Source organism: Ricinus communis, chromosome 1 (assembly GCF_019578655.1).
Source record: "Ricinus communis isolate WT05 ecotype wild-type chromosome 1, ASM1957865v1, whole genome shotgun sequence".
Classification (NCBI taxonomy): domain Eukaryota; kingdom Viridiplantae; phylum Streptophyta; class Magnoliopsida; order Malpighiales; family Euphorbiaceae; genus Ricinus; species Ricinus communis.
In genome coordinates, this window is record NC_063256.1 from 8,291,936 (window position 1) to 8,306,241 (window position 14,306).

Genomic DNA, 14,306 nt, shown 5'->3' on the forward strand with positions numbered 1-14,306 from the left:
TTTATAGATAAACTGAATTAAATAATACCATATGGTATTAATTAAATTACAAATTACCTACAACCCTTTTGTTGTTCTATAGAAATCAATCGTAGACCGAGTAAGTGGATGTGGAGGTGATGCAAATTCTCAAGGAGGCCAATCTTAGATTCTTTGAGATTGGAGGTTTGGAATTGTTCAAAGAGAAAAAGGAAAAAACTGGGGGGGGGGGGGGGGGGGGGGGGTTGGATCCGGCTCTGTATGCAATAGCTAGCCACAAAACGGGGGACCAGATCATAAATTTTAACCAGCAACAGACAAAATCAGATTATCAGAAGAGTCAGCAATATACAATTGACTGCTATGTAATTTTCAGCAGTCGAAGATATATATTTGATTATAGACAAGCATTTATCAGAGCTTACCATTTATTTTAGCGTGAGGTTAGACAAGGTTAAGCCAAAACGACAGGGCATGTACCCTATTCAGATTGATTGGACAACTTCAAAAACTAGCTCAATTTCTTATTATCCTCCTCAAGTTATATACTAAATTATTAAATACATAACATGTCATCGATATTTAAGCTAAATCAGCACATCACTTCATTAGTTTTTGTTTTTGTTTTTTTGTTTGATGCATTTATCTTTTAAAAATGAAAAAGAAAATCATTTTAATGCATTTAGAGTTTATTTCCAAGTTCTATCAAGCATGATTAATTCCATAAAATTAAATATACATTTCAACATGAATCTTTATCAAAATAATTAAAAAAAATATAAACTCAATAAAAACTTGATTTGTATCAAACACGTTCCAAGAATTGCTTGCTATATATATATATATACCTGCTATAAATAGAGGACAAAATGTTCTCTCATATCACACAGATTCTTTCATTTCACTTGGAAATATGGCAGAGAGCAGCTCAACTCCATCCCAACAATCCCATCACAAGCCGAGCTCGGCCCTGAAACTATTCGGTTTTACCCTAATAGAACATGAACAAGACGTAGCCAAAAGTGGAGAAACTACTAGTAGTAATTGTAGTAGTGTAGAAATTAGGAAATTCGAGTGCCATTTCTGTGGACGAGCATTTGCCAACTCACAAGCATTAGGAGGCCATCAAAATGCGCATAAGAGAGAGCGTCAAAGAGCGAGGCGTGCTCAGTACCATTGCGATCGGCGGTTGATGGCAGCTGCTCCAGTTGTTAGCTCACATGCTATGAAAGCAACACCTAATTCCACCATTTGTTCTGCAGGTTTAATTTCTAGCAGTGATCATTTTGCTGGTGCCAAATTAAGGCCTCCACAACCGAGTAATGGTCAGGCAAGGCCACTGTTGTTCGCACCATCATCTGCTGCTTCTAGAATTTATGTCGGGCCACCATTGCGCTTGGCTGCTACTTCAATGCCATCTTTTGCTGAATTTAATCCTGCTAAATTGTTGTCTGATCAGGAAGTAGAAATTGATCTTTGTTTAAAACTTACTCCCTCAGGTTAGTTGTCATAGTTGAACAATCTTGTTAGTTAACTCTCTGCAATTTTGTCTTTTCTTTTTTGGGAAACATTTTTTTTCAATGCTTTTCAGTGAGGTTTATCTTTCTGAATTTAAATATATTACAACATAAATATATATTCAGCTTAAGTTTTCCAAATAATATGCCAGTTTGTTCTGCCACGTCTAACAATATGACAATTTCTTTATTCATCTTCAAGAATATAAATATTGTACCTTACCGTTCACAATAATACACATAGGTCAATAATTGCATGAGAAGGTAATGTAACTAACAGCCTCGTATTTCCCATAGCGACCACAAAGTTTGAACATTAATAAATTTTCCAATGGGATGATGCTCCAAGTCCAAAGCAGCTGCTGCTATTCACATGGATCTTAATTTTAGGGTAAACTGGTCCCTTTTCAATTGACAATCCCCTAGATACTAGTAATTAAGTAGTTTTTACATGACAGATACCTTGATTTCTTTTTTAATATTACATAATCAGAATGAGTACTAAGTGACGTATATGACTTAACATACCTATTATATTCTGCACTGTACTATAAATGGGAGCTAGTAGCTACTATACCTCAAGGGTAATGAGGAACGAATTGTATGTAAAGACGAGACACAGGATGTAAGTATGTTGGTGAAAAGACAACAGTGCTTAGGTTGTTGAAACCAGACAAGGGTGGTTCCGCTTTCTGGCTTTTATGCATCCAGGAAATACAATTTTGCTGATTCCTTGCATTTTATAAAATGCCCAATGAATTAAGGTAAGCTGTTGAATCAAGAAAAGAACTAACAAGGTAAGCTGTTTTCTTATAGAAGGAAAAGATTAAACTATATTAAAGGAGCATCATGCATCAGAGGAAACACCGAGGCTGTGACCACTGCCCAAAAATATTACCCTCCCAGCTAAACAATGCCAGATTTTACGCTCTTTTTTTGCTTTCCTTTTTATTTAATTTTTTTAGAAAAAGGAAATTTTGTTTTTATTTAAATTCTCTTTCCTTTTCATCCATCCTTCTTTAATCCACACACAAAATCAAATTTAATATTTCATCGAAAACTGAAACCACAAGGCCTCCAATACCATATACTCTTTAATAAAATAAGAATAATTTAACCAATGGCCTAAAGGAAGGTCTCTCTCTCTAATCTCTTCTTTATTCTATTCTTGTACACTCACTTTATAAACCCTAGTCTGTCTACCGATCGAAGCTCTGATTCTTGAGATGGACGGATACGGTTACAGTTCGGGTCAAAGGTCATACGGTGTGGGTGACCAGAGATTTGAGATAGTAAGCGGGAAGAGTTTTTGTAATAGCAACCAGATCTATGCGACTCGGGGGCACTCACCCAATCAGCCACCGATCCCAACACACGCGACACGGCCGAGAAAGAGCGCATCGACGGCGACAGCACCTTGGGGTGGATTCGGCGATCCTGAAATGAAGAGGAAGAAGAGAATTGCTAAGTACAAGGTTTACACTGTCGAAGGTAAAGTTAAGACTTCTTTGAGAAACGGGCTGCATTGGATTAAGAACAAGTGCTCTCAGATCATACGCGGTTATTAAATGAGTTTTCTTCTACATCTCTGATTGTTTCTCCCACGTTAGATGGGTCCCATATACTAAGTGGTCCACCCGCTGGCTACGTGGCAAGATCGTTATTCGAAAATATGGTAAGCTCTGTTTGGTGCTTCCTCTGTGTACTGTTCAGAACTCGATAATGATATTTGTGATATTTATTTTGCCAACAGGAAAAGATTTCTGAGCTTTGGTAATTTGTGATAAACAATTAAAGCTTACTAATTTTACTGATGGCGTGATTGATCTGTACTCACACAAAGCTTGCTATGCTACTGGATTAATTCATGATTATTCAGAAAGTTCAATTTTGAGTATTAAAATAGCTAATTGCTATAAGAATTAACAAATGAGGCAGCGTTTATTCTTCTTAATGCATATGTATTTGTAGCAAAGCAAGTGCATGAGAAAAACACTCAAACACGAGATGAGAAGGCGGAAACGTCTCTAGCCGATGACTAGGTCGAATGGGCATCCATATAATATTGGCTACAACGCCAGTAGGCCTAGCCCAGAACAATTTGGGACTCGATCAATGCATGTGGGCTCACTTTGGGCCTGTAATGCATTTCTCGGTGGGCTATTAAGATTTGTATTAAACAAAAAATTCTTTTTTGCCTTTTTTTCTTTACATGGTGTGATATACTTGCTTGAAATAGGGAACCTTTCCCAAATTCTTAATCTGTGTTCTAGTGAAATTTAGAGTTGAAAGAATTACAGCCAAGAAAAGAATTTAATGGCTGAATTTTTAGTGCCTTAAATTAGTAATAAAATAAATCTGCGGAGCGAAAGGGTTGAAATCCCATCGAATTTAAAAGAAATTATATACTGAAATTTTAATTATATGACCTTAAGAATATCAGGGAGGCATTTCTTGTCATAAAGCTCCAACCTTGAAACAAAACAGTTCCTTTTTGTTCTTAACATGTAATTAATATTTGTTGAAAAAGGTTGTTCCAATCTTAGTATCAAAGAGGTGTTAAATTTAGCTACTCGAAAGACAATTTGCTTGAATCTTACAAAATCATTATGTTGTAGTTAGATGAGACTCTTATAAGAGTGGGTGGGTTTATTGCAACCTCACGAAAAAGAAATACGGAGCTTCCAATAATTCACCTATTTCCAAGATAACAACCGTATAACAGCTCACCGATCCCTAGTACAAGGTGTACCATTATTCTCATCACTTATCACTTTTATTTTGATAAAGTCCCTACAATTTAAGACCACTTTAACCGCACCAGAAATTGAAACTATACCTATCAATACTAAGATTAAGAAGACAGCCTTGGAACAGTAGCCTAATGCCCCCCAGGAGTTAACATGGTTGTTGTCCTTGGTAGACATCAAGTCCATTGCACGTTTTTCTCTTTTTTCCTGTTTTAAAGGGAGATGATGACATAAACGTATACACCACCAACTGAATTGGTGGGATTCTGGGATTTTTATTCAGAAAGGATATTCTAGTTGCTATTTATTTATCAAACTTATCATCACTATAATTGTTGGATGAGATTATGTCTCTTATCAAATACATTATTGGTTGATTTCTCTCAAATACTAAGGAATACAAAATATATACATACTCTTCCTCAGAAAAATATTAAAAAATAAAAATAACGATTAATATTATTATATATATACTAAATGAATTAATTAATAAAGATAGAAGAAATGAATCTCTTTCTTGTTTACATTTATTTATTACATTCAAAATCTGGACCCATGCTGCATATGCCTAATCTTCAACCAAAATCTGGATCCATTCTCGCATATGCCTAATCCTTTTGGTACATAAACAAAATGATTTAGTGAATGAAAATTACAATATAAGAAGAACAAAAACGACATAGAAGTCGCAAAAGAGATTACAGAGGAACAGACTGATGACATAAACCTATACCCCAAATATTCATCCATATCAAAACGAACTATATTCCTTATCACTTAATTAAAACCCTAAAAAGAATAAATTGACCACAAGCACATAAATTTTCTTTAGAAAAGAAAAGAAAAGAAAATAAAAATAAAGAAGAAAACCACACATGCACACAAACAAACGACAAAGAAGCCATTATTAATCCGTAATTATTTTTCTCTTTTTCCTCAGCCATCTTCCCTTCCTCCCTCATTCTCCAATATCTTTTTTGATCAAAAAGAGATGCACGAACACAAACTGAGTTCATTCATTCATGCATGGCCCATGCAAAAGTATATCTTTTTATACTCATTGACCACCATTCATCCGCCTGTTGCAACGAGTAGCGTAAGCCTCATCTTGAAGCCTCATTTGTTGATAGAATTGAGCAATAAATTTCTCAGCCTTGAGGTCAATCATCTCATCACCACCTTTATCACCATTAATATCAACTTCTTGATCATCTTCGTCGCTCTCATCACCCTCATCAAGCAATTGAAGATTCGTCGCCGATGCATATTGACTCATCCCACATGAAGATGATGAAGCTACACTTGCTTGAGCTGGTGACATAGGTGGGGTGAAAACCTCAAGATGTTCAACAACGGACCTTGTTAGTACAGGCGGCACACCAGTACCGGTGGTGCCGCCCTCCAGCAAATGTAGTGGAGGAGAAAGGGGATCGCTCGGCATTTGCAAAGGGCGCATGGAGCCAAGACCAAAAAGCTTCTTCCATATAGAGACTGTACCAACAGAGACAGATTTTGATTTTTTTGATTTATTAGACTTTATCATATACAAGGCAACCCTAAAGACGTGCATAGGACCGCGCTTCTTTTTCTTTGGAACAAAGCCATTATGACTCTTCTGGTTGTTGTCGAGGGCGGTTACTGTGTTGCTGGAGACGACAATGTTTGATGAATTATTTTCCATTCAAAATGAACAGAACGAAAATGAGAATGATCTCCTTTAATGGTGATTTGTATGTTGTGTGGTTTCTTTGAAGGGCTCTCTTTCCCCTGCTAAATGCAGGAGAGAGAGGGAGAAAAAAAGAACCTTGAGGGGAAGAGTTAGGAGAAAAAGAGGGATATAAATAATTTACCAAGAATATAAGAATATGCTTAGGTTTTTCTAAATTAGCATTGCGTATCTTTTGGTACAAATATGAAATACCATCATTTGATGAGTTACAACTCATTCTTTCTATTTCAATCGCCAGAAGAAAAAAAAGGCTATATTTAGTCCAAATTGGTTTACTGGAGTAATTAGTGCTTCAAAAGAAAAAAGAAATGTTTTAAGACAGAAAAAAATACTTCAAGACAGCAAAAAGGAAGCAAAATTAGTTTTTTTAATGAGAGTTTTACGTTTAATAGAGGGAGTTTGAGCTCTTACGTTCACTTCAAGAATGTGATCACATTTTGAGTAAGTTAAACTTAAATATGAGATTGTGAATAGAGAAGCAAAAGAAACTTTTATAGATTCTTTTGATCATCGATTAGTTTCTACAATTGAGATCCTTTCATTTTGTGAATAGTATGATAGTTCATATTAACACAATTTTAACGAACATATTTTAAAACTAACAATTAAAATTATTCTATCAAATCAATAACCATTGCTCAGTGTTTAACTTTACTAATCACTGTGTAATTTCTTCCGGTAATAATATGCCATTATAATTAAAATAAACACTTCTTTCTTAATAAATATTCTATTCAATTGCTAACTGATACTGTCTGCTTGAAACAGTAACAACTAGAGAATTATGTTGGGGAACTTAAATGATACTTAAAACAATCAAATTAAGATGGCCTAAATTAAGGTTGTACTTCAAGGCCATTCCGAATAGCATTCAAAGAATCGTAATGGTGTGACATGGCATTTTGAGTAACTTCTAGTATTCATTCACAGTGTCTTGGAGATGAATTCGTAAGAGGGTGGTTACTGCTCATGAAGTAGTGAGAAAACGGTTTCTTACAAAAGTGAAGCAGGTGAATACTGGTCAGGGCCTTAATCAGATTTACTCATACTGATCTCAAGCTTTTGTGATAACATTTCTTTATTCATGGGAAGAGATCGAACCATAACCCACCGCCAGAGCTCCATACAGTTCTCCCACCAGGCTAAAATTTTATTTTGGTTTTACCATTTAGTCAAATCATAAATTCAGTTGAAATATCAATTTTAAGTGAGTCTGTGTTAATATATAGAAGAAAAACCAAATTTAAGTTGAATTCTTATGTAAACCAAATTAACTAGCCTCACCTCCTTAATAAAGAAAGTAGGGGAATATGGTAATAAGGAGAGAGTTTCCATGTTCTTTGTTTTCTTTCTGGCCGTTTATTTTTCCTGGATATCTTTAGACGTGGGGCGTTATTTTAGGCAAAAGAAAAGGATAGGAGGCAGGACGCTGTTTCCAGAAGCAAACTCAATAATTGAACCGTTTAATTTTGATTGAATTCGTCTATCACCTTCCAACAAGGCAACAGCTGCCCTTCTTTTCCCTTTTTTTTTTTTTTTTTTTAATCATATAAGAAGCCAACAAATTTTATAGTACAGTTAAACGAAAACATGGGTCCTTGAAACCATGCAGTTTGATGATCTAATCAACTGCTTTTATTGGGTATGGCCTTCCCCAATTTTCAGACCTAATCTTTTCTTTCAGAAATTGAGGGCTTTTCATGCTTGATTCCCCCATTATAATCATTTAGTGCGCGTTCAACATATGATTATTACATATGAAATTAAATTTAACATGCTGTAAAAAGTTAAAAATTGTGCTTTTTCTTTTGAAAGAAGTTAAAGTTAAATTGTGCTTAAAGAGCCCGGGAAGTGCAGAAATTTAACCACAACACAAATGAAAGATGGAAATGAAATTGTGATCTAATCACCTGTATTGCTGGAGAGAAGTATTTATGTACAACTGTATTTTGACTAACATTATGGGGGTCACTTTTGTTTCTCTTTTTTATAGAGTTCATGGCTCGAGCGAAGCAAAGTTATCTTTGAAGATTGTAGCCCAGACTGGGATAGGTGTTTTGATATAAAAATTTTGAGACTGATAGCATGGATAAATGTTATGGACTCCTCTTTTCCTTATCAAGCAACTCAACTGTTGCAATCATCCGTAGGAGCAAGAAATTGGGAACTTAGGAGCAGAACACCAGCACTTGTCACTTGGCAACCACCGCCAATCACGAGCATCAAATGGAATGTTGATGCTTCTTCGAAAGAGAAACTAGGTCCCTCTGGTATTGGAGGAGTTTTTCGCAACTCCCTTGGACAATTTATTGGAATTTTCTCATGCTCTACAGGTATTAAAGGAGTCCAATGAGGCAGAGCTGCTCGCTATTAGAAAAGCTGTATCACTGTCATATGAACAAATGACCGTAAGAAACTCATGCATTATAGTCGAATCAGACTCGTGAGTTGCAGTTGGATGTGTTAATGGCTCTGTGGAGGAAGTTCCATGGATCCATTGGGATTTGCTAGCTGAGATTAAAGAGTTCATTTCAAAAATCTTAGCAATATCATTGGTGCATATTTCCAGGAATGCAAATCAAATAGCTTATTCATTGGACAAAATGGCGGTGCATTCAAGCTAATCTTATTGCGTGGACTTAAGTTCCACAAATTTGAGTTGTGTTCATCTTGCTGATATATTGTTGTTTTATATTTTGAAGCATCTAGTTTTGCTGCAGCATAAAAGCATATGTTTCTATTGTGTCCTGACTATCACTTTGTTTCGGTTTAATGGTATATTTCAGCTGTAATAAACTTTACATTTTTTTTTTATTATACATCTCTTATTTTATTTTAATTCAGTTTTGCAGAAATTTAAAATTTATTTAATCTATTTACTATATTATATTAATTTTAAGTGAGATTTCTAACATTTATTACTTTTGTGGTTTTCCTCTTCAATTATCTTAATACAACGAAATGGATTATTAAAAAAGATTGATTAAGATATCAGCTATATAACTTAATTTATTTACCAACTAATAACCTTCTTGACACAACATATCAGTATAATATTTAGGGGAATTCTATAGTTATTTTGTTTTAAAATAAAGTAATCATCTTTATTTTAATCTACCAATAAGATAATGATAATTTATATTTTTTTTTAGGAAAAGTTTAGTAACTTGTAATTACAGGTTACCAAGTGAAACGGAATTTGTTAAAATAACATAACATAGTTTTAAAAATCCACGTACCCTTAAAATATATTAAAAAAATTAGTGTTATTTATAAAAAATACGAAGATGATTATCATTTTTGGTAATTCAGCAATAGATTTCGCAATTGTGAAAAGATTTAATATTTCTTTATGAATTTGCCAATTTTAGTAAATCATTAAATTTTGTAAAAGTTATCATTTTTTCATAACTAGTTTCACTTATGAAAAATTAGTATTATTTTTGAAAAAATATGAAGATGAATGTTACTTTTCGTAATTTAGCAATATATTTCGCGATTACGAAAAAGTTAATATTTTTTGTAAATTATTAAATTTTATAAAAATTATCATTTATTTCATAATATTATTCATTTATTCGCAACTAGTAATACTTACGAAAAATTATTATAATTTGCAAAAAATATTTCGTAATTTAGCAATATATTTCACGATAAAAAATTTAGTACTTTTCATAAATTTATCAATTTTTTTATAAATCATTAAATTTAATAGAAATGATCATTTTTTCATAATATTATTTATTTTTTCGCAACTAGTAAGACTTACAAAAAATTAGTATAATTTATGAAAAAAATATAAAGAAAATTATCATTTTTATAATTTAACAATATATTTTGCGATTACGATTTGTCAATTTCTTAGTAGATTATTAAATTTCATAAAAATATTTATTTTTTATAATATTATTTATTTTTTGGCAACTAATAATATTTACGATAAATTAGCATAGTTTGTAAAAAATATGAAAAGTATTATCATTTTTCATAAAATATTTATTATTTTTATAATTATAAAATTATAGAGGCTTATAAAATTTTAAAAATAAAATTTAAGTTAATTAAAAATTAATGCATTTAAAACAAAACAAAATAATTTTATTTTTAAACAAACTCACTCTAGAAAGAAGTTAATACTTAATCACATGTGCGGTGAGACTTTATAAAGAAAGGAATATCTTTATTACACTTTCACAATTCGTAAGCAGTTAAAGTCAGGATCCAAATAAAAAACTAAAATAAAATAAGCTAATGAAATATGTTATATTATGTTTCTGTTCTCAAGAAATCTTTTCTGAAAGAATTAACCCAAGAAATAAAAGATTACGAAATTCCTTGTTGTCACGAAGGAAGGAGTTCCAGGCAAAGATCTTAGTTTTATTAGTGTTCTTTTACAAGAAGATATACTGTTTAAAGCCAAATAAGTATTAAAAAATGATTTTTTAATATGTATAGTTGCAAAGCTTCTAGGATTGAAAAGTCAAATCTAAATATTTTATTATAAAATAAAATAAATTTTATATTTATTTATGTTCGATATTAATGAATATTTGTGTATAAAGTGTGCTATAGATATAAATTATTACCGATAATTTACCTAATCGGTTAATCTTTTAAACTAAAAGATTTTTTTGACACTATTGTTAAAAATAGGCTTTTGGTATTTTTTCTAAAACTTAAATTTTAAGTATTTAGGTTGAAATATATTAGAAATATAAACTTATTATCGAGGCTGCATTTAGCAGTTTACACATTTTCTAATGTTGGTTTTAGAAAGAAATTGATTAATAACTTAAATTTATAGGTGAAATGCCTTGGCATTATATCAAAGTTTCTATAATGGAAAAATTTAAGTTAAGTTGTATCTTATTATTAAATATATTAATATAATAAATAAACTTTAAATGACACTCATATTATTAATTAAATATTTCAACTCAAGGTAAAGTAAGCCTATACTCGATTTTACTTTAAAGTTTAATGAGAATTAGCTAATTTACAAAAGAAAATACGGATGGAAATGAGGATATTTAGGATGAGAGAGATGCTGGCATGGGTTTGTGGAGGTGGTTTACTTGTATTGTTTCAAGTTTGTTGAACCACACAAAACCCATAAGTTGGACATTGTTTAAATTCTGTGTCTTGGTCAGTTTGAATCACACTAATTGTGGGCTGTGGCATGAAACAAAGAGAAGATAGAATCGAAGGCTTGTATTAAAAGAATATATGGCAATGGGGCAAGTTGTGATGTCATGTGACCAGTGAGCAAAGATAATAGAAAGATTGGTTTTTAAGAATTAGGGAGCAGTAGTTTTCGTGGGGTCCACTCTTCCTTTTTTTTTCTCGAGTGCTACATTCTATACTCCATGGCCACAGCCATCAGCCAGCTTCCCTACTCCAACTGGGTGCCATGTTGCTTCTGAAATAGCTTTTCTCTTTATTCTTTGTTCAGAAATAGCATTATTGCCTGAAAAGGCAAAACAAACAAAGGAAAACCCGTTTTGATCCATCAATTTCTGAATGATATAGAAGCCCCTCAACCTAATAAGAATCATAATAATAATTAAGTAGCTACCCTTTTAGCAAAAGACAGTACAACTTTCAAAACCCTCCAGAAATTGCTGCCTCCTGCTCATCTTGGATATTGTAATTAATCATTTGCGGCCATAAGTACAAAATTTAAATATCTTTGGGAAAACAAAAGAGAAAAAGGTTACGTATTCCGAAAGATAGCTGGGGTTATTCCCCTTCCTAATACAACTTATATATGTGAAGCGTAAGCGTAATATAAACACATAACAAGAAGCAAAATAATTCCCAATTACACATACGTACAATTTTAACTTTCTAGAGTTATTTTGTTTTAAACAACTAATAGAAATTTATCAAATAATTATATATACATTGTTTTATGTTTAAAAAACATGAAGACTGAGTTGGAACCCCGAATTAAAATATAAGCAAGAGTCAGAAATCTGAGTGGCATCCAAGTCATTTCATGCACATTAATAATGTTAGTTAAGTTTCTGTATTTGTATTGTTGACCTCAGATTGTTAACTTCCAAGTCTTCTTGCATTAAATATTTAAATTATTAACGAGATTATTAGATTTTGACATTTATTTCTTAAAAGAAGAATTTCGTTGCAGATTCATTTTGTGATTCGAAAATCATATAATTAGTACAGCTCTAGAACACGGTTTAGTAAAATCAAAGCACTCTATAATCAAGAGTTAACTGGTCCCATTGAAGTTTTATATTTCTTTAATATATAAAGAAATAAGAGTCGAGCTACCTTTGTCTTTCTCTCTTAAATTTGCTTAGGATACTTTCCTGGAAACATTAAAATTATAAAAAAAAAGCAAGCGTTTACTTGTACAAGATCGTTAAGCTTTTTTTTTTTTATCTTTTTTTGTGAGAAATTGAAGTTTCTTAGTGAGAAAGACAAAACCCTCCAACGAAAACCTGTGTTGAGCTCATGTTAGATGGGACCCTTTTTCCTCTGCAATCGTTTGTTTGCTTCTAGAATTTTGCTATTTCAATAATAATTTACTGACCTTTTCATACAGTTGATTCCCATCAGTCATCACCAATCTATGCTATGATAATTAATTGTGAATATCACGTTAATTTCTTACTATTATTATATTTTTCCTTTTTAAAAAGAAATATTTAATGGTCATAAAAACAGGAGCAATCATGAATTAAAAATAAGACTAATGATTTACTGCTGGTTTGATCACTAAAGTTAACCGAGCAAACATATAAAAGAATGTGAGAATAAGTGAAAGAATTCAAGAAAGCATTGCTTTCCTATTTTGCTAAATTTAGTGTCAAATTATTAAAAATAAAAAGTGAGAGAAAATAAAGTATCCTTATGTTAAAAATAGAAAAAATATCAACAAATAAAAAGCCAGAGACTTTTTTGTTTTGAGAAAAAGAAAGGTGCAGCCTTCCAGCTAGGCCTAGTACAGGCCGCGTACAGCCCTGTCCCCACCGCCCATAGTTCATATTTCCTCACCAAACAACTTTCATAGACAAGGAACTCAACTTTTTGCGGCAAATAAAAAAACCTAAAAACTTTTGTCGCAATCTTTCTGCGAAGCCGCGTATCAAAAATTTGAAGACATATAAATACTTGCCAACATATCACTTTTGGAAATCACCATTCAACATAATTCAGTATCCAAAAATCTCAAACACAGAAAAAGCTGTCGCTATACATTTTTCATCTGTCACTACAAGCACTATTACTCCGCCACTGAAACTGCTATAGCCACCTTGAGACTGAAGAAGAAAATGGCAAGAAAAAATCGTAACGATATTGGCAAGAGAGCATGGAACATTCTTCGTTTAGCATTGCTATGGGCAAGAAAGGGTGGCGTTTTTAAGAGAAGTTTAATGGTTGAATTACCCAAGTTTCTTAAAAGCCTAGGCCACACTACTTCTTCTATGACTACTCCTCGGAACCTTTACCATCGGCAGCTCTCCTTTGATAAGACTCCTATAATTCATGTGAAGATGCACCGTCCGGCCTCCATGCGATTCAACATTCCTTGCATTACCCCTAGAGTGGATTTCGATTACGATTTCGATGGAGCAAGTGAAGATGAAGACGGAGGTTTTATGTGTGGGAGGAGGAGTTTCTTGAAAGGTAGAGAGGAAGAGGAGGAGGGTAATAGTAATGAATATGATCAGGAGAGAATTCCAGAGGAGGAAAAAGGGATTGATTTGAGAGCTGAGGAGTTTATTGCTAACTTCTATCAACAAATGAAGCTTCAAAGACAGATATCTTATCTGCAATACAATGAGACGCCTAAGAGAAGCATTAGTTGATCATTTCATCTAAGGAAATTTTGCTCGCCTTTTCTTGCTTCGGAATTCGTTAAATTTTTTCTTTCTTTTTTGGGTAAAAGAGGCATTTGCGGCATTTTTGTGAATACCAGCAAGCTTCATCTGAGTTTAATAAATTCTTGCAAAATTTCTTATGTGATTATGGTTATGGCTATGGCGTGTTCTCTGATTAAAACATTTTGTCTTCAAATTACAACTCAATGGCAGTTGGAGTGCAGCTATAAATTAATTTTTCAGTATATACAGCACATTGAATCAGATTTTGTAAAGCTTGTAACGCCAACAGTTGCATCAGAACCTACCCTGCAAATGTTCTCTCAAACATATGTGAACACCAAATCTAATTACAAACATAGTTTCTTAAATATGATGTCCAGATATCTTTCACTATCATTAAAATCCATTTTTTAGGTTGAACCAAACTGGATCTAAATAATTCATCCTTAAGCTCGCTTAGTCATATGTTAAGACTGAAATG

At 32.7% G+C, this 14,306-nt stretch overlaps 4 protein-coding genes across 4 annotated transcripts; 3 read left to right on the top strand and 1 right to left on the bottom strand.

Annotated features, from left to right (window-relative positions):
- The first annotated feature begins 851 nt into the window (after positions 1–851).
- On the top strand, positions 852–1,554 carry LOC8265156 (zinc finger protein GIS3). The gene has a single exon (XM_002515272.4). The coding sequence runs from the start codon at positions 893–895 to the stop codon at positions 1,481–1,483; it is 591 nt and encodes a 196-aa protein (XP_002515318.1). The 5' UTR covers positions 852–892; the 3' UTR covers positions 1,484–1,554.
- Positions 1,555–2,088: 534 nt separating this feature from the next.
- Positions 2,089–3,306, top strand: LOC8265155. The gene has a single exon (XM_015716860.3). The coding sequence runs from the start codon at positions 2,723–2,725 to the stop codon at positions 3,062–3,064; it is 342 nt and encodes a 113-aa protein (XP_015572346.1). The 5' UTR covers positions 2,089–2,722; the 3' UTR covers positions 3,065–3,306.
- A 1,373-nt stretch (positions 3,307–4,679) lies between these two features.
- Positions 4,680–6,091, bottom strand: LOC8265154. The gene has a single exon (XM_002515270.3). The coding sequence runs from the start codon at positions 5,925–5,927 to the stop codon at positions 5,304–5,306; it is 624 nt and encodes a 207-aa protein (XP_002515316.1). The 5' UTR covers positions 5,928–6,091; the 3' UTR covers positions 4,680–5,303.
- A 7,023-nt stretch (positions 6,092–13,114) lies between these two features.
- LOC8265152 lies at positions 13,115–13,962 on the top strand. The gene has a single exon (XM_002515268.4). It carries the CDS (start codon positions 13,274–13,276, stop codon positions 13,808–13,810), a length of 537 nt encoding a protein of 178 aa, XP_002515314.1. The 5' UTR covers positions 13,115–13,273; the 3' UTR covers positions 13,811–13,962.
- The last annotated feature ends 344 nt before the right edge of the window (positions 13,963–14,306 follow it).